The 24,467-nt window shown below is 39.2% G+C and overlaps 2 protein-coding genes and 1 pseudogene across 3 annotated transcripts in view; 2 read left to right on the top strand and 1 right to left on the bottom strand.

The window, feature by feature from the left end:
* Positions 1–24,467, top strand: part of PIP5K1B (phosphatidylinositol-4-phosphate 5-kinase type 1 beta) — a 319,195-nt gene that overhangs the window by 75,874 nt on the left and 218,854 nt on the right. The window lies entirely within an intron of this gene.
* FAM122A (family with sequence similarity 122A) lies at positions 7,218–11,624 on the top strand. The gene has a single exon (XM_010362970.2). It carries the CDS (start codon positions 7,245–7,247, stop codon positions 8,235–8,237), a length of 993 nt encoding a protein of 330 aa, XP_010361272.1. The 5' UTR covers positions 7,218–7,244; the 3' UTR covers positions 8,238–11,624.
* LOC104662063 lies at positions 15,444–16,887 on the bottom strand (annotated as a pseudogene).

Below are 24,467 nucleotides of genomic sequence, written 5' to 3'. Positions count from 1 at the left end.
AAGAATTTCCTTCCACAGAATCAAACTGAAAGTAAGAAAACAGAGGAAGCCTTCTGGTAAGAGTGGTAGAAAAAGGGTAGGATCATTTTGTGATCATGGCACTGAATATGTGAATAAAGAACTCTGTTATAGGCCCTTTACTGTTTGCAAGGCCTTTTATGGACACCACATTATTTTATCTTTACAACAAAAAGGCTTCATCCCCACTTCATAAGTGACAAAAGTGAAGCCTAGAGAGGTTGACAGACTTGCCCAAAGTCCCACTGCTGCAAGTATGATAATCTGACTCCAAGTTTGGTTCTTTCTTTGCTATGGTCTTTCTGTGCACTAATGCACTGAGCTCTTAAGTTTCCAAACACCCACCCAGCTGAAAGGTCCAAGTATATAAATCCAATGAGATTTGCAGCCTTTGCATGTTTTAAAGTTTATACATTATCCATAAAGCCATCAGTTCCCCCACCCCCTTGGCAAATGGATTAATCCTTCAAGGGAAGGATAGCAGACAGGCAGAGAGAAGCATTTCACCAAAGAAAGGGCTATCCATTATACTCTTGGATTATGGTCTAGGAGGGTTTTAATGTCGAAGAGAAGGCACCAAAAAATGGACAGTGAGGAACAAGGAGAGATATCAATCCTGTTTTCTATTCTATTCAAAAGACTTAAGGGATTAGAGACTGGGGGTTAGATGGCTATTTTAATTTAGTATCTTCCTTTATAGTCTCCCATGGAAAAAACTGAACAAAGTAACTACAGTCCACAATTACTTGTTTACTTGAATTGTGCTGAGGGCCTAGCCTATAAGATTCTTCCATCAAGTCTCTGAGGCCCCTTTCTATCTGTTCACTGTCTCCATAAGAAGGATATGTCTCCATGCAGTGGTGTGATGGCTTTTCAGTTTATCAAAGTTGAGAGGGCTCAGTAGCCCCTTTGTATACTTCTACCTTGATTTTCTAATCTTTGCTGTTGCTCTGAAGTTTTAAGGATTATATTAAGTAATTTGAAGGTAGATAACATGGAGGGTGTCTGTACTTAACGAGCCCTCAATAATTATTTGTAAATTGAATGGTTGATAAATTTCTGAGATCATCTATTATTTTCTTTCATCAGAATAACCAAATAAGTTCTTGGTGGCCAGAATTGTGTCCTTAAATACAATTCTTGTTCTTCACATATGTTCTAACAGCCCACGCTGAGTTCCTATGATGCTACTTTAATTCTGTTCCATTTCATGAATTATTCTAGGAGGATACCACTGAGAAGGCAATAGAGCCGACTTTGCTTGAACAAAATACACAAAGCTTGCAGTTGAGAAAATAAAAGGCAATAAAATGGGCTTCATTTCCTCCTTATTGCTTTCTTAGAAGTAACTAACTTTAAGGGTACTATGGGAACAGGGCCAAGAAAAGCTGATGGTTCTATTCTTGGTGATCTGTAACTGGATTCAGACAAGTCTTCAGAGTTTACGTGAGGTTGCTGGAGTCTACTAGTGTTTAGGGCCCTAGTGAAATGCAACTTTAGGGGTGTGTGTGTGTTTCTCTTTTCTCTCTACTGTCAAGTTAGCTCTCTTCCACTGATACTGTTGTGTGTCAGAGAGATTTGGAAGCTCAGCATTCCAGTTTAGATTTCTGGTTAGTGCTTGAATAAGATATCTTCCTTCCAATTGAAGTACATACATTCTTATCCTATTCTCTCCTTCTCCATTTACATTCCATGGTGGTTTTGTCCATATCAAGAACATTTTAAGATCTAACTTTATATAGAAACGTGTATACATTTCAAATATTTTGATAATGTTTTCCATATGTGTACACCCGTGTAAACTAGCACACAGATCAGGATATAGAACATTTTCTTGTAGACCGTCCCAGTCAGTCCTAAGCGTAACCACTATAATAGTCCCCCCTCATACAAGGGGAAACGTTCCAAGACCCCCAGTGGATGCCTGAAACCGCAGAAACCAAATACTATGTGTATGGCTACATAGTACTAGAGCTAATTCGTCCTTCCATGTTTTATGTCTGGTGCCTCTTTTGTACTGTTATCAATGTAGATTCATTCTACTGGATATCTTCCAGAAGAGGCCAGTTTCATTGCAATTGAAATCTCACTCGGATAGTATCTTTTTTCCTTGATAAACTTCTTCAGCTCTGCTGGAAATGTGGCAACAGCTTCTTCATTGGCAGACATAACCTCTCTAGTAAATTTTATATTTGTCAATCCAAACCTATTCCCAAATCGGTGTAACCATCACTTATTTGCAGTAAGTGGCTTGGTGTCACTCATTTCAGGGGATCCCTTGCTGAAATCTTCATATAGGCTCACTGCTTTCTGATGCAACACATTGCCATCAATTGGAATGCTTTCTGCTCATCTCTTCCACCCACAAATTTAATGCCCTTTCCATCTTCACTAAGCACTTATCACACACTATCACCATAACTTTTGCAATTTGAGGTGCGACAGCAAAACTAGCAAAATTTCTTTTTTCTTCTTCACAACTTCATGGATAGAGGATTTGTTCTTACCACAGATCTTAGCAATCTCAGCATATTTTTTTTTCACCTTTTCACTTAGAGGAAGCACTTTACAGCTTCTATTTGGCGTATTACAATTGCTAGCATCACTACTCTTGTGCTTTGGGGCCACTATTAAGTAAAATAAGAGTTACTCAAACAGAAGCACTACCACAGCAGTCGATCTGGTAACTGAGATGGCTACTAAGTGACTAATGGGCAGGGAGCATAGACAGCATGGATACACTAGTTGTAGGGATGATTCACGTCCCGGGTCAGATGGAGCGCGATGGTACTGGATTTTATCATGCCACTCACTCACAGCAGCATGCAATTTAAAACTCATGAATTGTTTATTTCTGGAATTTTCCATTTGATATTTTTGGACCAATGTTGGCCATAGGTTAACCGAAACTGTGGGTAAGAGGGGACTACTGTATTTTGACTTCTAAGTTGGTTTTGGCTGTTTTGGGACTTCATAACACTGAAGTCATAGTATATGTATTCTTTTGTACTTAATTTCTTTCATTCAACATTATATTGTAACTCATCCATGTTGTTGGGTAAAGAGTTCCATTGTATAATTAAATTGTTTATGGTTGTTTGAGTCTGGAGCTATTACAAATAATAATAATGCAAGAAACATTCTTATGCATGTCTTTTAGTAGACATGCCCTCATTTCTCTTGGTAATATCGTCAGGAGCAGGATTCCTTAGTCGTGGGCTATAAATATATTTTCTTTTAATAGGTACAGCAAAACATTTTTCCTAAGTGGTTGTAACAGTTAACCCTAAGTTCCTATGGTTTTAGAGCACAGTTTTTGCTGCAATATTTTTACTCTAGGTTGTTGATGCTAATTAATGTGGAATATCGAGGTATTTTCCAGCCCATCTTAGATTATACACATACACACATTTTCGTATTTTACATTCATTCAGTTTGGATTCAGAGGTGGAAATTTGCCTTGTCATATATTCGGAAATTTAATAGTGAAAAATTGTCCTTAGAAATTAAAAGAAAACTGTCTAATAATAATATTTTTCTAAGTGCTTACTCCCTGCTAGTCACTTTAAATATTCTAGTCCCACTTATTCCTCATTGCAATCTTATAAATTAGATATTAGATTGGGACTCTGTCCCAATACTAGATATTGTTATGCTCATTTTTAAGCTGTTTGTTTATTTTTATTTTATAAGATGGGGTCTTTCTTGCCCAAGCTGGTCATGAACTCCTGGGCTCAACAGTGCTTCCATTTCAGCCTCCCAAAGTGCCGGGATTACAGACATGAGCCACCACATCTGGCCCTAAACTATTTATTTTTAACCTAAAAATAAGTTATATCTTTTGTTTTAAAATCTAATGTTAATCACAATAATATAACTATTGAATAGATGTCTGGTTTTGTGGCTTCGGAGTGAGAATGAATCTTGACTAAGAGTGGTATTTAATTCATGGAGTGAAACCAGAAGGGGGAAATGAGCCAGGGAGGTTCCTTGGATCCTGCCTCTGGCATTATTCATTTGCAGCTGGCTACATTGCATTTTATGGCTGCTATTTTCTCTCATTTGTCCTTGATTCCTTCGAAAGGAAGTAGTAACTCAATATATCAAACACTGCCTAGAATCCTCAGTACTGAACATTTTAATTCTATCAAATTTTTATGAGCGTATGGTTGAAAAAGAAAGAAAACCTAGGGCTTCAGTTTCTTAGTTCACATAATGGGTAGTTCCAGTAACACACTTGCATGGGCTGGAGGGCACTCTAAATAATAATAATATTCCTGATATTTAAAAAATATATCAAGGTATGGAGCTCCTAGAATCAGTGTAGAAAAGCCTGTTAGACTGGATTTTCAAATAGTAGAGTTATCTTCCCTTTTAGACAAAGCTATATTAATCCATCCTTTCATTCATTATCATGCATTCACACAATGATTCAACAAGTACTTATTGAGTACAATGTGCCAGGCCCTGTTCTAGATATGAAGCATATAACAGAGAACAAAACAAAGGTCTTTCGCTTGTGGAGCTTACCTTCTCAGGAGAGAAAGAGGCAAGAAAATATATACATATATGTCATGTGGTACTCCGGAGGAAAATAAAAACAGAGTAAGGGGCATGCGAATGTACACTTGGTGTTGAGAACTGCGATTGCTTTTTATAAGGAACAGTTATGAAAGCCTCTCAGTCAGTATTAATATTTGTGCTGGGACCTGAAGTGTCAGTCAATTCTCTGTCCCCAACTCTACAAGGACAAGGGTAGAAACTGGGAAACCAGCTAAGATCTCTAATAGGTGTGTTCAGGCAAGAATCAAATAGCATAGATGTTTCATTTTGTGGGCTCATCACCATCCTTCTGTTTTATTAGTAAAGGTAATTATTATGTTTATCCAGACATGGATGAACAATATCTGGCACATTTGAGCCACATTAGTAATAATTTAGTAATATGCAAGTTAACAGTAATATGCTGTGGGTATTATAAAGTGAGTTCTATATTTAATGTTCTTTTGTACTTACCTAATATTAATTTTTTTGAAGACATTTCCTCCTCTCTCCTGTTTTCATTGAATAATTTGTAGCATTCTTTCAGCCACTTACAGGTGAACTACAGTCATTTGTGTCTCCTGTTCATCCTCTGCGCATCCATGCTGTTAGGTTCTGTTGTTGCCTGGTCTCCCAAATCCATCTCCTTCTTCTGCCTTTCCCAACTTTGGTTTTAGACCTTTCTTTCATCTCAGAATTAGCCATCCTTCTCTAATTCATGTGAAATTCTCTTTCTTTAATCCATGTGAAATTCAGAGAAAATAATACAGGTTTTCAAAATGAGTCTTTGATTCAAATCGGTTCAGATCTTTGTTCTTCCGTGTACTGACTGTAGTACCTTTTGCAGTTTTTGAACCTCAATCATTCCTTCATAAAATGAGCATAACAATATCTACGCAGTGAGGATTAAGTGGGATTATGGAGTGTTTAAAGTACCTAGCAGGGAGTAGGCACTTAGAAAATGTTGGTTCTTTCTACCTTCTGTTCTTCTGCTTCAGATCTCTTAATTTCTACAGCTCTAAATGTGCTCTTTTCCTCTCTCAGTAAATAATACTACCATCTCACCAGTTTAAATAAAACAAGCTATGAGTCCCCTTCGAATAATGTTTCTTTCACAATCTAAATTTAATCCATCTGCAAATCCTATTGGTTCTAACTCAGCACATAGCCTCAGTCTCTCTACTTCTCCCCATTGACACTGCTACAACCCTAGTCCAAGAATCTTATCTGTATTGTTGCCATAGGCCCTGAATTCATCCTTCTGCCTCCACTGTGGTCCTCTTTCAGCCTGTTTTCCACAGAGTCTAAGTGATATTTAAAACATAAACCAGATAATATCATTCCCCTGCTTAAAACCCTCCAGTGACTTTTCATCATACTCAGAATGAGATCCGACTCTTACCCTCTGCTAACACTCCCCGCTCTTATGCTTCAGCAGCACTGCCCTTCTTTCTTTTTCTGCTTACTCATCAAACTCATGGCTGGCTCCGGCCTTAGCACTTGCTATTCTCTCTGCTTGGAATACTCATTCCCCAGATGTCCACGTGACTTGCTGCTGCTTGTCATTTAGATCTCAGCTCTAATTGTCCCCTGCCTTCTATCAGTAGTGCTCCATCACACCATCTTGTTTTTCCTAAGGCTTTACCACTATCTGAAAATAGCCTGCGTTTATTTCTGTATTTTCCCCTCAGTAAGAATTAAAAGTTCTCATACTAGGGCCCATTTCCTAGCAGTGTTTGGCACATAGTAAGTATGCTGGAAAAAAAAAACCTTGACTGACTGAATAAATAAATGAACAAATAAACTCACTTTTAATGAGATATCAAGGTTTCATATTAATTACATGAGCCAAGAATGGTGTTTTTATTTTTAAAATGTGAGGACCTACTGGTTTTCCTTTAATCCTTCATACTTCACACATATGCTTGTGCTGGAACTATGACTGTAAATCAGTATCAATACCATCCCCTGTTTTGGCTTTCTCCCCTAACCTAAACAGTTCTCATTTACTTTTCTCTCCATCTCCACTTCCACACTGTCACCTTCGTGCAAATTACCATCCTCTCTGGCCTTTTTTCTGTAAGGTTTTAATCTCCCAATATTTGTTCTCCAGACTGCAGGCCAGTGAGCTTTTCAGTTGCTATTATACCCATGCTTGAAAACCCTTTAAGTTTTCATTGTTCTCAAGATAAAGACCAGAATGTGGTCTGGTCCACCACCTCACGTCACGCCAGTCCTCACTGTCCACTCCAGGCCACACTTTCTCCTCTCCTCCTGGTTCCCGCCTGCCAACTGGCTGGGTCGCCCTTGCTTCCCGCTTCCCGCTTCCTGCGAAGTTTTACATCGCACCCATTTCGCCCACTTCTTCGGATTTCAGGACACTGTTCCTTCCTCGAGGAAGCCCTCCCTGATTAGGCCAAGCGCCACTCCCCGTCATACAGCCCCACATCACCATGGGCCTCTCTTTCAGGGCTTTGTTCGTTTTATAAGTATGTACTCCAGAATATGACAATCTTATTGACGTCCGTCAATGCCAGTTTGCGCTCAATAGCTTTGCTGAAGGAATATACGGACTAGCGGCCCGACCACTCCTCGCCCCTCCCCTACCACTGCCGCGCAGATATTACGCAGAAAGCAGGCGCCTCGAGGACGGACATCGCGAGCGCCTGCGCGAAGGGGTACGCATGCGCAGAGGGGCCAGCCCGCTGACAGATTCTCGGTGGCGGCGGCAGCGGCGGCGGCGGCCCTGGACTGCGGGGAATGGGAATCCTAGGTCCCTGACTGAGCACCTCCCCCGCCTCCCTGCCCCCGACATGGCTCAGGAGAAGATGGAGCTAGACCTGGAGCTGCCTCCGGGTACGGGCGGGAGCCCGGCGGAGGGCGGCGGCAGCGGCGGCGGCGGGGGCCTCAGGAGGTCTAACAGCGCCCCCCTGATCCACGGCCTCAGTGACACTTCGCCGGTGTTCCAGGCCGAGGCGCCGAGCGCCAGGCGGAACAGCACAACGTTCCCGAGCCGCCACGGCCTGCTGCTACCGGCCTCCCCTGTCCGCATGCACAGCAGCCGCTTGCACCAGATCAAACAAGAAGAAGGCATGGACTTGATCAACCGAGAGACGGTCCACGAACGGGAGGTGCAGACCGCAATGCAGATAAGCCACTCCTGGGAGGAAAGTTTCAGCCTGAGTGACAACGACGTGGAGAAATCCGCCTCCCCCAAGCGCATCGATTTCATTCCTGTGTCACCGGCACCGTCACCCACTCGGGGAATTGGGAAGCAGTGTTTTTCGCCATCCTTGCAAAGTTTTGTAAGTAGCAACGGATTGCCTCCAAGCCCTATTCCCAGCCCAACGACCCGATTTACCACCCGGAGAAGCCAGAGCCCCATCAATTGCATTAGACCAAGTGTTCTTGGACCATTGAAAAGAAAATGTGAAATGGAAACTGATTATCAGCCAAAGAGATTTTTCCAGGGCATCACCAACATGCTTTCTTCTGACGTTGCACAGCTGTCAGATCCTGGTGTGTGTGTATCTTCGGATACCCTTGATGGAAACAGCAGCAGTGCCGGATCTTCTTGTAACTCACCAGCGAAAGTCAGCACTACCACCGACTCTCCTGTGTCACCTGCCCAAGCGGCTTCTCCATTTATTCCACTAGATGAACTTTCGTCTAAGTGATTCACTCATCCTGAGACTTTCTTTTTGCAGTGGAGAGAGAATAATCAAGTTGGGGCAAACACTGAACTTTGTCAATTAATTTGAGGCTATTTCCTATTCTACCCCTTTTCTTTTTTGAAATTTCCTGAAATGATGTTATTCTAGAGAACTTCTATGTCAGGTTCCTGCGGATACCTTTGAATTCAGTGTAGTAATATTTTCAGACGTTTCCCCAATAAGTGTGTTGAAGCATACATCTTTACGCTGCTACTATGTCTAAATACATATGTTATCCCTTGATTTTTTTAAATAATTGAGAGCTCTATTTATTTATGGGATTATTAAGTTCTGATGAAAATATAAATGTTGACTTAATCAGCATAGTAAACTGATGTTTAAAATTCCATACTTCATGCCCACACTAATTTTTAATGTTATTTTCAGTGGTTTGCTGATTTCCATTTGATGAAGAACTATACAGCTTAAAACAAAATACGTTAGTTGTATCAGTCTAGTGGTTGTCTGTTTTACCCAGGAATTCTTGGATATTTAGTTTTCTGGGTACCGAAGTGGATGGGAGGGGGAATGATTAGAGAACAAATTATAAAAGTTTACAACAAATCCTTTCAAATTAAGTATATAAAAGTAAACTTTTAAGGCAAACATTTTTAATGAGATTTTAATAGTAATTCTAGTCAGTCATACAACTATATTATAGAGAAAATAAAAATTTTCCTTTTTTTTTTTTTTAACCAGAAAGTGCATTTGCTTGGGTGCAATCCTAAAGTGAAATGGGACAGTGCCTTGCAGTCTTTGCCCACTGTACGTAGGCTAAGGATAAGCTCTTTGTACTACTGCAAACTTAAGAGTTTTTCAAATGTAGAAAATGTGTGGGAAGGCTTGTTGAACTTCGGCGCACCCAGGTAAACAATACTCTCTCTCAATTGTTGATATACTTTAAAGTATTCAGTTGTGCCTCAGTTCCAAAAATTATTGCCAACCAGGAGCCAGAGCAATTTTTGGCTACTTTTCTGCTCTGCCCATCTGTCACCTTACTGGTTTTCCCTTGTTCAGGAAGGAAGCAGCTGTTTCCTTGCCAACAGGTCCCTTCCTCTCCATCTCCCACCAAAGTAGGGCACCATTGATTAGACAAAGGTACAGTGTAACTTGGATTTCTGACAGCAACAACAGGACTGTGAATTGTTTAACCTCTGTGGTTAAAGCTACAGCTTGAGTTGACTGCCTTGGGGATGTCCATTAATTAAGGGGTGATGATTTGCAAGAGAAAATTAGTGGAGAGTCACATAGGTAAATCATTAACTTAGGTTTTGCTAAAGGTAGAATAGTCGAATGTTCTTTTCTTTGCCTTTACAATTAAGACAAAATAATAAGAATAACAAATTTTTCTTAATATTCTTCCTTATACCTCATATAGCTTCCTTAACTAGTTTGACAGAAAGAATGGCATACAAAGAGGAAAGGGGAAAAATGACTCAGAACAAGACAAAAGCTCTGACTTTTTAAAGTTATCGCTTACAGAAACTAACAATTTTGTGGAATTTTTACGACTATGAAAATAAATGGAACTGGTCAATTGACGGTTGCCTCAAGATGGAGTGAAATTGCATTGAGGGTAAGACAGTGTCCACAGGTTTAAAATTCTCTCTTCTGAGTAATAGTGTTCATGTGCTCCCATTCTCGACCTTGTTCTTCAAATTCAAACTTAAATAGTCTGATTTCTTGTTGGGTAACTTGCCCTGCCTCCAGAGGTATTTAAACTTCATTATCTTCAACACAGAAATTGTTAATCTTCTCACTTTACCTGTTCTTGCATTATCTCATTTGATGTCATCACTAATTTCCTAAACTAGAAATCATGGAAGCATCTTTGACTTTTCCTTTTCTCTGTTGGATTAGCTTAATCACCAAGTCCTGTCAACTTCTGAAATGAATCTCAAATTTCTTCCCTTATCTGTTGCCCCTGATTTTGCCTTAAGTTCTTGCCTGAGTGATCTCCCAGGCTGTCTTCTGTCTCCTTTTGGTTCAGTCTTTATACTGCCTCTTGAGAAATCTTTCTAAAATTTAAACTTGATATTTTTCACCCTCTTGCCTGAAACCTTCATTTGCTTCCCCATTTCCTACTCTTTAAGGAATGATTTCTTTAGCCTCAGATAGAAGGTTCTTTATGATCTGGCCATATTCTGCAATAGCTTCAATCCTCTCCTCATCTCTGTTCCAGTATACATCTTTCCTTCTTATTCTACAAACATTAGACCACTTGATATTCTTTAAATATGTCATGTACTTTCATGTGTCTGTGCTTTGGGATACATTGTTCCTTCTCCCTAAAATGCCATTCCTATCCTTTTCAGGGAGGCAAATTGCACATGAGTTTAAGTAGAAGGCAATGTATACCTGCTGATTATAAAATATTTAAACAGTGTACATATCTATGTAGTTTTAAAAGTCTACTTTTAACTATGTAAAAGTCATCTTCCCTTTCAACAGGTAACTTCTGTTAACAACTTGGTATATATTGTACAAGATGTGTTACTGGCATTTCCATGTATATATGTATATAAATGCAGGAAACCAACATGTCCTTGGTACCTCTTTTCTTTCCCCCATATCTAATCATTCCTCAAGTCTTACTGATTTTATCAGCTGGAATCTATCTCCTTATTTCTACCTCTATTGCCACTCTGGTCCTGGCTACCAGCATTTCCCTCTTAGACTTCTGAAGCAACTTCCTAACTCCCACTTGTGCTCATCACACTCTGGTCGGCTATCCATTCATTCTCTATACAGCGACTAGAGTCATCCTTTTAAAATTGCGGACCTGATCCTTCCATCTCCCAGCTGAAAGCTTTTCTTTTGCTTCCTGTTCTCATGAGTATGCCAAAATGTATTAATTCTGGGCTAGGAGGCCCTGAGGAATTTGGTCCTTCCCTCCTCCCCCATTGTTTTCTGTGCTTCGCCCTCACTGGCTTGCTTTTGTTTTCCTTAAATACATCATATTCTCTCCTATTTTAGATCGTTTTCCTAGAAGGTATGGAAACATTTATTTCTGTAAACTTATTCTCTATAGATGGGAAGTTTTTAAATCAAATAAGGTTCTAAGGGTATATGGACAATTTACATGATCATAGCATTGTTCATAACTTCCATCATTATTCTGTAGACTAAGGGCTTACTTAGCTCGTGTAAGAATTATCCTTCAAAAAGCATTTTTAAGGTATTAATATTGGTAATCTATAAACTTTGTACAAGAAATCCTCAAGTCAATAGCAACATTTATTTAAAGTACAGTTTGTCATATATAATAAACCTCTGGCATATTTTCCTTTATTATGTTTGTTAAAAACACAGTATAAATGGGAGAAATAATTTAAGAATCATTAAATCCAAGGCTGCTGGATGTTAGGACCCTTAAGCGTACTTAAAAGATTGATTGTAATCAAGAATAACTTGTATCAGATTCCCTTCCAGTGGTTCACATTTATGAGTTCAACCAGTTACATACCTGTAGCAAGAGACCACTTTAATGAAGACTTAAATGAGGAAAACAGGTCTGAAAACATTTTTTTTCCAGTGTATGTTTATAGATTAGTAGAACAATTTTGAAGATCTAACAGAGGTGGGAGTCAGGGGAATGGTTGCCAGACAATTGAACCAAGAAGATTATGATCATTTCTTGAGTAGCACCAGAGAACAGAAGAAAGAGTTGGCCTTAGAAAGGAGATCTAGAAACTTATTGTTCTTCTGAAACAGGAAGGAGAGTGAAAAGGCTAGGCAAAGGTATCCGTAAATGTTGAATTGATTTGTTGTTGCAGGGGTTTAGGGGTATAGAGGTAGGTATATGAAAAGTAGAATTTGTTTCTGATTGTGCCTATTTTCCAATTACTGAGGAATCTAGGATACATGAGAACAGGGAAGGATCATTTGGAAGCTTGAGTGCAGTAAACGTTTAATGTTGCCTCTATGAGAATCTAAAGGAGTAAGTTAAGGACGAGTAGAAGGCTTACTAGGCTATGTTGGATGCCAGGTTGCAGTTGGATGGCAGGCACAAGGAAGTGGATTGGATTGACTAGGTTTGGGAATTGGTTAAGTAGGTGCTAGGTAAAGCCCAGTGTGTGAAGCAGTTAAGGGTTCTGCTGAAAGTGTCGTTTGAATGATTGGCTGAGGCATTGAGGATAAGAGAAGGGAGCAGAGGCTTATGGACTAGACCACTCTTTTCAGGGCTTTACTTTATCAGCCATGACAAAGTATAGAGAATCTGGTCTCAATGTAGGTCTCTCACTGTAGGAGTTTTGCTCACATTTTTCACTGCTGTTAGAGAATCAGGGCTGAAGGCAAGCCTTGAGTTCCACTTATTTGGTAAAAAATTGTGTCAGATTGCTCACTGTAGCCAAGACAGAGTTCTTTGTGGCTTCTGTAACTTGCCATCCAAGTAAAAGATTTTCTTAAAAGTTGAAATGACCTTTGTATAAAAATAATAAAATACTTGCTATGTGTCAGGGACTGTTCTAAGTGCTAAGCAAATGTATCAATGCAATTAATCTATTACTATCATCTGAGGCAAGTGCTATCATTGTCCTCATTTTATAAATGACGAAATGGAGACGCAGAGAAGCTAGGTAACTTGCCCAGGATTTCAGAGCTGGGAGGTAGGCAGCGAATTATGGTGGTTAAGAATATAGACAGTGCAGCAGGGTGGCTGTGGAGAAAATCGAATGGGTCCGCACACAATGTGCTTACAAAGGTGCAGGGCAATTAGCATCCTTGACGTATGAAACTCCTGCTTTCACACTTAGTTAACAGTACAGTATCCTTCAAGACAGGCTATCCTTTTATGAAGCAATTGTTCCTGATACTAACCTTTCTTATAGTGAGCAGACATTTCCCTCTAACGTCCACCATTTAATTCAAGTCCACCTTTGGCAAATGGAAAACAAGCCTTATTCTTTTTTTTATAGGTGATAGGCCCCTTCTAGAAATCAGAAATGCTGATCCTTCTCTAATGACTACTTCTTCCTTCCAGGTTGTAGAAATCTTGAGCCGTGTCTTCAGTATGCTCTCTGTGAAATAAGGCTATCGTTGCTTGGCAGCCAAGATTTTCACGAGATTGTGATTCCCTTATGACTGTTTGCCTTCCTGGGTAGGAAGTGATAAACGGCCTGATAGTGTGAGTTTTTCCCAGTAATAATAATAGTGATGTGTTAATATTTCTTGAGCATTCACTATGGGTCCAGACACTATTTTTCGTGCTTTCCATTTATGAGTGTTTAAAATCCTCATGACAACCCTGTGAGGCAGGTGCTATGGATTCCTGTTGAAGAGATGAGAAAACCACAGACATTTTCTCAAGTCCCTGTTACTTTCTATTTTTTTTCCTTTTGAATTTTGGCCCTTTTGGGTTTTTTTTATTATTATTATAAACATTTTTTTAAATTACTTGAAGACCATTTCCCAGCTAACTTTAGCAGCTTGCTTTATTTTACTAGTGCTGCTACTTCTGCTTTGAATCAAATGATAGATAAAACAGTATTATATTAAAAGAAGATATCAGGAAAATTTTTTTTAGTAATAGGTAAAAAATTAAAGTGTATAGAAGGAAATCGTGGTTCCACAGCTTTATGTATTTTTCCCCTTTAGCATTAATTTTATTCAAAGATTTAGGGGACATTTTTTGTTTTAGAATGAAAAGGGACTAGTAGCTATCTATTATAAATACATGGTAGAGTACAAAACAAAAGACTGTGAGGAAGTGACCACTTTACCAAGCAGCTTCAAGTAGCAACCATACCCTCCATGGTAACCATTCTCTTAAGGCAATTGATGGAAGAGTTTCCGACCAGAAGGCTGGGATCCAGTACCACCCCAGCATGGACAAATGCAGATGTGAGATCACTCACAGCCATGTCTACCTTCATGGAAAATGAGTCGGCCCTCTCTACTCCAATACCATGACACACAACCTCTGGCTGCCCTCGGGGTTATCAGACTGGCTTCTCTGAAACTCTCCTACTTTTTAGAAAATGCTGTGGAAGGATGAGGTAACAGGAAAAAGGCTGGTGAATTCTGTAAAGGGAAGTGGTAGAATTGTGTTGGGTTAGGGAAGGAAGCATTTAGGCAGCCACCATGGGAAGAAGGCAGACCACCTTCTCACTGACGGTGAGACCCAAGTACTAAAGGCCAGCAACAGGCAGTGTCTGAAAACTAGTCCGATATCATCACGGTCTTTGAGGGAAAATATTCTACTGGGGTTTTCATGTCAATACTGGACTCGAATTTAAGAAGTCTTCAATCCTTTTCTAGAAGCACAAGTGTTTCTTATATATGAGCAGAAGGATCCGAAAGAAACCAACTCTTCTTTCCATCCCTCCTAGTACAGTTTATTCACTTTTCTTGCCAATCTTTCATTTAAAGATGTCTCATAACTCTTCCTTAATTCTCTTTCCTCCTCCTGCATAGATCAGATCCTTAACAAGTCTTTCCTTGACTAACATTCATTTTTCTTTCTTTCTAATCTTTCTTTTCTTTTTCTTTTTCTTTTTTCTTTTTTTTTTTTTTGAGACAGAATCTTGCTCTGTCACCCAGGCTGGAGTGCAGGGGTGCAATCTTGGCTCACTGCAACCTCCGCCTCCCAAGTTCAAGTGATAACTCCTGCCTCAGCCTCTTGAGTAGTTGGGATTATAGGCTTGTACCACCATGCCTGACTAATTTTTGTATTTTTAGTAGAGACAGGGTTTCACCGTGTTGGCCAGGCTGATCTCAATCTCCTGACCTCTGGTGATCCATCCGCCTCGGCCTCCCAAAGTGCTGGGATTACAGGCTTGAGCCACCACCCCCGGCCTCTTTCTAATCTTTCTACCTTAAAAAATCAACAAAGAAGTCTTTCATCAGCTTTAGATAATTAAAGCCAAGCAAGCAACAAACGTTGGTCTTTTTCAGTAGAAACCATGTTAAAAATGGTTACGCAAGCATCAAGTATCTCTACCCCCGTCACACACCTTGTCCTTGAGAACTGGTTATGCTGTGTTTCAGTTCTGTCCAGTTCTCCCTGGTGACCCTTTCCTCCCTTGATTAGTTCCACAGCACTGCAGGCTAAGGAGAAAAAGTAGTGAGTGGGCCCAGGAGGGTACTGTCCTAGGAGACAGGCTGCTACTTTTTACTTTTAGATAAGTAAGAAATGAAAAAGTGTTCATGACTCTTCCCTCTGCAAACTCTCCCTTCGGGTTTAAACTTGGAACTTTCTAGCTTTGGTCATGTATTTTATGCCCTTAAAGGATTTGTACTTTTCTCCATACATATCCAGATGACCTTAAGTCCAGAAATAATCAGCTGCTGCATCTTAACTGCAGGTTAATTTTATCATATTAGAGGATGATATCAGGAAGGTTTTTTTTTTTTTTTTTTTTTTTAGTAATAGTAAAAAATTAAAGTGTACAGAAGGAAATAATGGTTCCACAGAACCATGGTTCTGGTTTGGAATCTCCAATGTGAAGACTCATGATCTTCCTTAAACTTGGTAGCTTGTGGCGATTTGTTTTTCCCACATCCCAAAACAGCATCTCTGTGACTGGGCCGAACGTGTGCATCCTTTGTCGTGGAGTCAGGCTCATGTTTAGGACCCCTTTGGGCATCTGGCTGGTGACTGTCACTCCCTCTGTGGTCTTCCCCATTGCCTGCTTGGGTCCCATCATTATTCCAAAGCATACAAGTAAACTACTGTCTCAGAAACTGATACTATGTTTGACATACACTGGGATTGCAACCAGATTCTGTGCACTGACAGGATAAGAGAGCAGGTGGAAATTTCCATCAGGAGGGATGAAAGGATATGCTCAGATTCCCAGCACTTAAACACAAGGATGGAAGCTGACATCATCCAACCACCTGGGGTTCATGAAGGGAAGTGTAAGGTCTGGCATTCCAATCAGCTTGACACAGCATCAATCACCCCCTGGGTTTCAGCTGCAATTGTTAAACCTGATTTGTCAATAATGGCATCAATCTCTTCAATCACATCAAAATAGGCCTCATTGTTAGTGTATTTCACCCCAGCACCTCACCAAGGCACCACTGACAGTTATCCAGTGGGAAGTTGGTCACCCACATTGGTGCTTCCTGTAATGATGTTGACAACTGTTCAAAGGATAGTGGGAGACTTTGTCAGTTCTTTGACGATATTCAATTCGATAGCCAACGAGTCAGCTTGGAAACCCATTGCCAAGCATCTCTTCTAATGCTGCGTAACCACAACCACATTGTCCTTGATCACTAATTCTGAACAGTCTCCAAAATAATCCTGACATGTGTCTACTACTTGGTGAAGAAACTCAGTGACAAATAGAGAGGAGACCTCCATCTGGATCACAGCCATAAAAAAAGGTCTTGTGATGGTAAACACTTAAGAGACAGTGGTGAGGGGTAGGGATAACTGGAGGCACATTTTCTGCCTCAGCAGCTTATTCTTGCACCTCAAAAAAGTGATCACAAACAGAACAGTATACCACACTTTTCCAGTATTTCTCCAGGAAAATATCTCCAGAGGAGTTGATCAAGAAAAGTCTATAAATCATGACACACTGTGATTGTCAAGTGAGAAAGGAAAGCCTTTTTCAGTCTGAAAGCCTCAGGACTCTGCAGATTTTCAACTCCATCTTTCAAGACCAGGCTCAATCTTCCTCTACTGCATGAGCCTGAAGTATCCTTCCCTTGAATACCCAGCCTCACTCCTCGGGGCACCTGATGCTTGCTCCATGTTATGAACAGGTCCTGCCCTGCTCTGCTTTACATATTTTTTAACTGACTTTATATTTGAAATTTGAAATTACCGATCCCACAAATTTTAGATTTTTTTTTGTTTTCTTTAAATGTATACATATATATAAACAGTTATATTTAATTTATACAGTATCCTTGGTTGTTCTAGATTGTCATTCCTAGGGAAACGAAGACAAGAACCAGTTTGACCCTTCCCTCCCCTCCTTTCTCCTAAAAAACTCTGTAAGTTAAAAAATGTGGCATTTTTTAAAAGGAAAAATATAACACCAAGATTCAAAGAAGGATCACGCTTACCTCTTCTTTCTCTATGAGAAACTCTCCCCAGAGGTAGAGATTTAAATTCAGAGGAATTGAGCAGTCTTTAAGAAACTTTACTTTTTAAAAACTTTGCTTCATAGAAAAATCAATTCACTGGTGAATAAGAGGATCCAAAAAAGAAAAACTTCCCTTTGAAAACATTCTAGAATTGGTGATTAGACTCCCAGTTTCACACTATCACGTCCCTACAGTAGACATTTTGGAAAAAACCATCAAAAGTCACAGTTCCAAAAGTTTAGTCTTATTTTTAGAAGTTTAGTAAATATTTAGAAATCACTTCAACAGTGACTTTTAGTTCTATGTGTTGCTTGTTTGTGAAAATAATTTTATAACAGAATAAGGTTAGGCAGATAATGTCAAATACTGGGGTCTTTGTGTATGTATACCCAGACACACATGAGCATGCACACACACACATACACACACACACATACACACACACACCCACTCACCCTTGTGGACCTCTTTCTGCATTCCTGGAGCCATATTTAGCTTTCCTCCCATTTTAGATTTTCTTCCAATTTTCCCTTCGTTTTCTTAAACAGAAACTTGGACTTTGTAAATGATGCTGAACTATGCATATACCTATGTAGGTACTATTGACCTATATAGAAAGTGTGCTGTGCTTTGATTTTGTGTCAGCGGTCCAGATTTCAAGTGCTGCCCTAAGAAGTAAGTATTTGGTACTTGTACCTAGGACCTCTTTGTGCCTGATTTCTGTTTCTCCTTTTTGAATTTCTAGAATAAATACTCGGGGAGATGTAAAAAATACTCATTTACAAATTTTAAGGCAACATGACTGAAACTAGAGAACACAGAACCTATTGCTTTTCTTTACCTGCGGAAGTTCGGTTCTGTATCAATGCCAGGTATAATTCTGGTTTTTTTCCAATTGCCTACAGTGGTCCCCCAAACCAAACTAACTTCTTAAGGCTTGGCTAGCAAGGCATGTTGTGAAAGAATACAATTGAGAAAGATCTTTTGTGCCCCAGCAGAGTAAAATGGTTGTTTGAGGTAATCGCTCCTGGGATTCGACAATCCTTTTCTCTTGCTTTAAGGACAAAGAAAGATTTTAATGTTGAGATGCCAAGAGGATTATCAGAACTTGGGAGTGACAAATAGCTGTTGAGTATTGGTATCTTTTGGGAAGGAAAATATGAGATGTTTGGGAGGGAGTGGGAGTGAGGGGATGATGGATGGATTGGGTATTTCTTTTGGCACTGTAAATGTTCTCTTGGACTATCATTGTGAGCTCCCTGTTGAGTAAAGAATGACATTGAGGGTGGTTTTCTTCATTGTTTGTTTCACTTCATTTAGGTTTTGGATTTGAATCAGGATGTGTTTAAGAATTTCTTGGAATCTTTTTCCCTCAATGCTCTCTTCTTTTGAGTCCTCTGGGGGAAAAAAGGTAAATAATATAATCATAATTGTCAGGTTACTTTGAGTCAAGAATTAAAATTCCTGATGCTCTTTACCAATATATATTGCATTTCTAACTCTGAATTTAAATTTCATACCTTTTTTATATAGTCTTTCTCAAGGCCCTGTTTACCATACTACTTGCTTTCAGATGTTTCTAAAATGTGAACTTGAAAATGCAACTGTAATGACTACCCCTTAAGTTCAAGTTTAAATGATACTATGCAGTATGAGAAAAAGACCTCTCCACCTCAACATATCCCCTGGATTCCAGGACTCTAGCCAACTGAGCTGCCTGGAGTTCAGTGCTTTCTGTGTATGCTTACTGGCTGTGCTTTCAGACAAGCTGTGTCCTCTGCTTAAAATGGCATCTTCTTCCTCCTTCCTCCACAACCCCTGCCAACTCTGTTTCCTTAACTAACTCCTTAAAAATTTAGTTCAAGGGGCACATCTTTCCTGATGGCCTCTGCCTCTACAGCCTCGGTCAGTTAGGTGCTTTCTTCTGTGATCCTGTTGTTCCCAGGGCTTACCTCTGTAAAGGCAATTAATAGTCTGAATTGTATTTGTATGGTTTCTTTTCTCTTTGCCCCATGCAAAAATAGAGACTAAGCCTTTTATTTATGTCCCTAACACAGGGAGATAATGCAGAGCACATTATAGTTTCCCAAATTTATGTTAGATAGATGAATTAATAGATGGATAAATGGATGAACAAATCGTACACAGTTTCTGTTTTGTTTTGTTGATTTCACGATATTTGTGGTGAGATTTTATTTCTTCCATTTACAATCACAGTGCCATTTAGAAATTCATTCAACAAGCATTTATTCAGCATTTACTGTGGCACACATGTCTTTTAAGAGAAAGGAATGTAGTAAGATTCTGAGTGGAACAAGTTCAGTCACATGGCTGAGCCCTTTATAGTTTGCTAAGAGACTAGAAACTCATTCATTAAGCAATTTTGATTAAAGCACTGATTATGTGCCTCACACTGGGCCAGTCTCTTAGGATACTTCGGTGTACAAAACAGACTCCTGCCCTGTAGAACCCACATTTTGCATACATTCTAACAGGGTAGAAGGAGGGGCAATACCAAACATAAAAATAAGTAAATTACTATGTGTATATACACACAAAGTGTGTGTGTGTGTATGTGTATACACATATAGTATATGGAACAGGAGCTCAAGATGGCTGAAGCAGAGTCATTGAAGGGAAAAATAGTTAGGGGGGGTTAGAGAGGTGGCCAATAGTGAGGATTATTGCAAACACAGGTGGCATAGTGTCTTGTATGAAGGACACTGGCTTTATGGGTGAGATGAGAGCCATCGCAGAGCTTTGAGCACAGGAGTGACGTGATCTGTCTTAGATTTTAAAAGGATCACTCCTGCTGTGTTGAGACTAGACTCTTGAGGGCATGATAGAGGCAGGGGGACCAATTAGGAGGCTATCCAGCAATCCAGGTAAGAGATGATGACAGCGTGGATGAGGGTGGTAGCAGCGGAGGTGGAAGAAGTGGCTAAATTCTAGATATATTTTGAAGACAGACCAACAGATTTTGCTAGTAGATTTAAGGTGGGCATAAGAGGGAGAGAAGTTAAGGATAACTGAAAGGTTTGGGTCCTGAACAACGGGAAGGATTGGAGTTGCCATCAGCTGAAATATGGAAATCTATAGGTGAAGTAGAATATTTTTTGGCAGGGGGAGGAGCTGTGGCTGTGGAGGTGAGTGGCATTAGTTGCTGAGTTTTGTATATGTTAAGTAAGCAGTCTTTATTAGACATTCAAGTGGAGGCATCAAGTAAGCAGTTAGATACCTGAGTCAAGTTCAGGAAAGAGGGCTGGACTGAAATACACAATTGTGAGTCATCTGCCTGTGGATGGTGAAGTCAGTAGAGTAGATGGGATGACTAAGGGAAAAGTGTCATTAAAGAAAAGACTAAGAACTGAACCTTGAAGCATTCTATAACATTGAAAGATCAGGAAAAGGAAACCAAGCTGGAGCAATCAGAGAGGTAGGAAAACCAAGAGAGCACGGCGCTTTAGAAACCATGTGAAGAAGACATGTGAGAGAAGGTGGAGTGCTGGTGTGTCAGTTGCAGCTGATCTGACAAGTGAGATGAAGTCTAATCACTGAGCGCTGGATGTATTGACATAGAGGTTACAAGTCACCTGTGTGAGAGTCATTGTGGTGGGGTTGTGCAGTTGGAGCCTGACTTGAGTGGAGTTAAGATAGAGTACAGTGAGCACAACTGGAGACAGCCAGATGGCTAAAGAAGGATGTGGGTTCTTTTAGATTCTTGAGGTTAAAAAGGAACTGAAGTGAAAGGTCATCTTCCTCCCCTTTTATTGGTAGATTGGTATTAAGTGTTTCACAAGAAATACTCCTTTACACATATGTAATTATAGCTTGGGGGAACAATCAAGGATAAATGACAGTTTCTTTTCTTTCTTTCTTTGGCATTATTGTGAGAGGGAACAATTTTGTAAGTAAATGTTTTCACTCCAAACATGAGTAAACTGTTCAACCTAAGGGCTTACTGACTTCCTTCCTTCATGGATTTGTCTGGTTCATCTTATTCCCTTGTCATCTGTTTCTCCTGATGGCTTTTTTCCACTTATAAATTGAAATATAGTTCCACACCCATGACACAATTATTTCTGTAACTTTGGCCCAGTTTCCTAACCCGAGACATTTTTCTCTTCAGTGAGTGCTGTAAATTAAAAAAAAAAAAAAAAAAAAAAAAATAGTTCATTGTCCTCTTAGGTTTTATTCAGGAGCAGATTTTTCCCTATTCCTTTGCAAAATTATTGCTGAATAGTGGGAGAGGAGAGGACCAGTAATGATAGGAAAGAAACAGTATTTTCCTCACTTTGAATCGCTAAGATTTCATTCTAATCATAGAATATCGTCAGGTTCCTTCTTGTGGGTTGGGAAGTCTGTCTGGATCCTTTACAAAAGAGGACTGAGGGACATCCAAGCCATATTTGTAAGCAGCAGGGAAAAATGCCTTCTCCTGGAACTACTTATCTCTCCTGATGATGCATTTCTTTCTTTCAAGACGTCAGTCAAGTGCTGTGTACTCCATGGAACGTCCTCTGATCCTTCCGGCTGTAGGTAGTATTGGTTTTCCTCTGAATCAGTGTACTACCTTCTGCCTGTACTCCTTACTTTATTAGAGAGAGAGAGAGAGAGAGAGTGAGAGGGAGGGAGGGAGGGAGGGAGGGAGAGTGTGTGTGTGTGTGTGTGTGTGTGTGTGTGTTTTAATGGTTAAAACAACTGTGTGTGTCTCTACAGGCTGGTAGAACTACATTCCACACCTAAACTTCTAACTTCCAAGCTTTCTGATTTTAGGCAAATTGCTTAATCTTTGTGTGTCTTAGTCTTTTCATCTGTTAAATGGGAGTAGTTCTTATCACAAAAAGTAGTAAGGATTAGAAAGGAATTCTCTATAAAATTATAAAGTTATTTATTCAGAAAACTGGTAACTTGAGTAAGTGGAAACCCGAAGAATATATATAATGTATGGAATAAACCTCTATCTTTAGGGCAGATTTTCTGAAGGAAAGAGACAATAGTTTATCTGTCTTTCCTAATACCAATTCACTGAGAAACAAGTCGGTGAATGTTTATTAATGGTGATAGATAACACTTGGAAAATATGTGGAATGGTTGCTCACAGAAATTTGTGATATGTATGTCATAAAGTATTTGCACATTAGCAAATGTTTTAGACTTTAGGAAATCTTCCAGACTAAAACTCTTGCTAGGGAAATGATGTTGCAATTTTGATGGTATATGAAGTAAGCGAGCTTTCCGTTTAGTTTTCCTAACATTCATGCAAATTGCTGGGTTTCACCTATTTCATTCATATTTTCATAGAGAATTCAGAAATCTGCTTTAATTTTAACACAGTCAATCAACCTTTTCTATAATTAGGAGAAGAAGTTAAATGACATTTACTTCTGAGCAAACTTGCATAAGACATGTATTTTAATCATGTGAAAAAAAGATTAGAAGAACAAAATATACTGAAACAATCAAATTACACCTTCTAATGAGAGAAGCGATACAGGTTCATTTTAGAAATTGTAGAAAATTCTGGTAAGCAAAAGCAGTACGCTTCACTGAGATGCCATTGTTTGCACTTCATGTATATTGTTCCAGGCTTTTCCTATGTCTAAATATGCATATGTGATTTCATACAATGATAGCATCCTGCTGTATATTCAGTTCCATAAACTGCTTTTATTCCCCATGTAATATACAGCAAATGTTTTAAATATGCTTTGGCATTTTTTTGATAGTTGCGTGATTTTTTTTTGCATTTTTTTGATACTTGCATATTATTTTTTTCTGTGGATGTACTACAATTAATCCACTGTTACTCTTTAGTTTATTTTCAATTTTTTCCTCAATTACAAACAATGTTCTGATGTACATCTGAACAAACTTTTAAAATTTAAAGACCACAAACATTTCTTAGATTTGCCAATATAAAATACCTAATTCAATTTTGTTAATTCTTAAAACATTCCTTTGTGATCCAGCTTTGTTATTTATTTGATGGTCATGTTTGGAGCTCCTGTGTGTGACTGAAAAAAAAGAAAAGAAGTGTAGTTTTCTGAAAATAATCTGCATTTCAGGTTTTTTTATGAATCTAAGACAGCATTTTCCCCATTTGATCAAAACTAGAGAGTTTTGATAATGTCATCAGAAATTGGTGCTTCGAGGTTGTCTTCTCAACCAGAGCAACCTGTAATTCATGGTTAGTGAGGTTGCCGGGAAGTCAGTGATCTTTACCATTGTGTCATTTGAATGAAAGAAAGGCTGGAGCATAGGGAGTGGGGAGATGAGGAAGAAGCCAGAGTTAGATATCTATCCCACAGATTTAAGGTCACCACCATTTCCATCTTTCATAGCTGTGGCAACTTGAGATCACATGTTTTCTAGGTTAGTTATCAAATATTGCCTCCAGTTGCCCATTGAAACATCTTAGAAATTCTAGTATTTGGACATCAAAACTAGTGTATTTCTATTTTATGTACCTAAAAATGACACCAAAACCCTTTATGACACCATGATTATCAGTTTTAGGGTTATAAAATATGGTGACCATATATAGATCTTACGAAAAGGAATAAAAGAGATGAGTTATTCATTTTTGCAATAAGTGTTTTGTGAATGAATACTTACTATGTACCTGGCACTGTGCTGGGGCCTGGGCTTACGAAGACGAGTGGACAAGTCCTTAAGTTGCTCTTGGTGTGGTACACACATACATGTTTAATGTCTACAATGCTTTGTGGTTATTTGTTGCTGTGTAAAAGACATATGTCCAAGATGCTACAGGAACCCAGAGGAAGGAAATGCAAAGGTTTTTACAGAGGAAGCAACTCTTCAGCAGGTTGATAAGTGGATAGGCATTCCCCAGGGAGACAAGGGGTGCATGATGAGTTTCATTCAGTATGTGCAAAGAACAGAGTATATTCTAGGAATTTCCAGCAAACAAGAATTGCAATGTTGATTTAAAACATTTGGAGTAAGTATTGGGTTCATTTTTTTTGTTGGTGATGGTGGTAGTGTTTGCTAATTGTTTTTATTTTTCCATATTTCTGAGTTTTTAAAAATCTTCATTGTTTATTCCTTTTTAGGAAATTACTAAACCATTTGACCCTGAAAGATCAGATAAAATGGACATGGCTTAACTAAGGAGTTCTAGTA

Source organism: Rhinopithecus roxellana, chromosome 16 (genome assembly GCF_007565055.1).
Source record: "Rhinopithecus roxellana isolate Shanxi Qingling chromosome 16, ASM756505v1, whole genome shotgun sequence".
In the NCBI taxonomy this organism is placed as follows: Eukaryota; Metazoa; Chordata; class Mammalia; order Primates; family Cercopithecidae; genus Rhinopithecus; species Rhinopithecus roxellana.
This window is presented reverse-complemented; position numbering and strand designations above follow the sequence as displayed.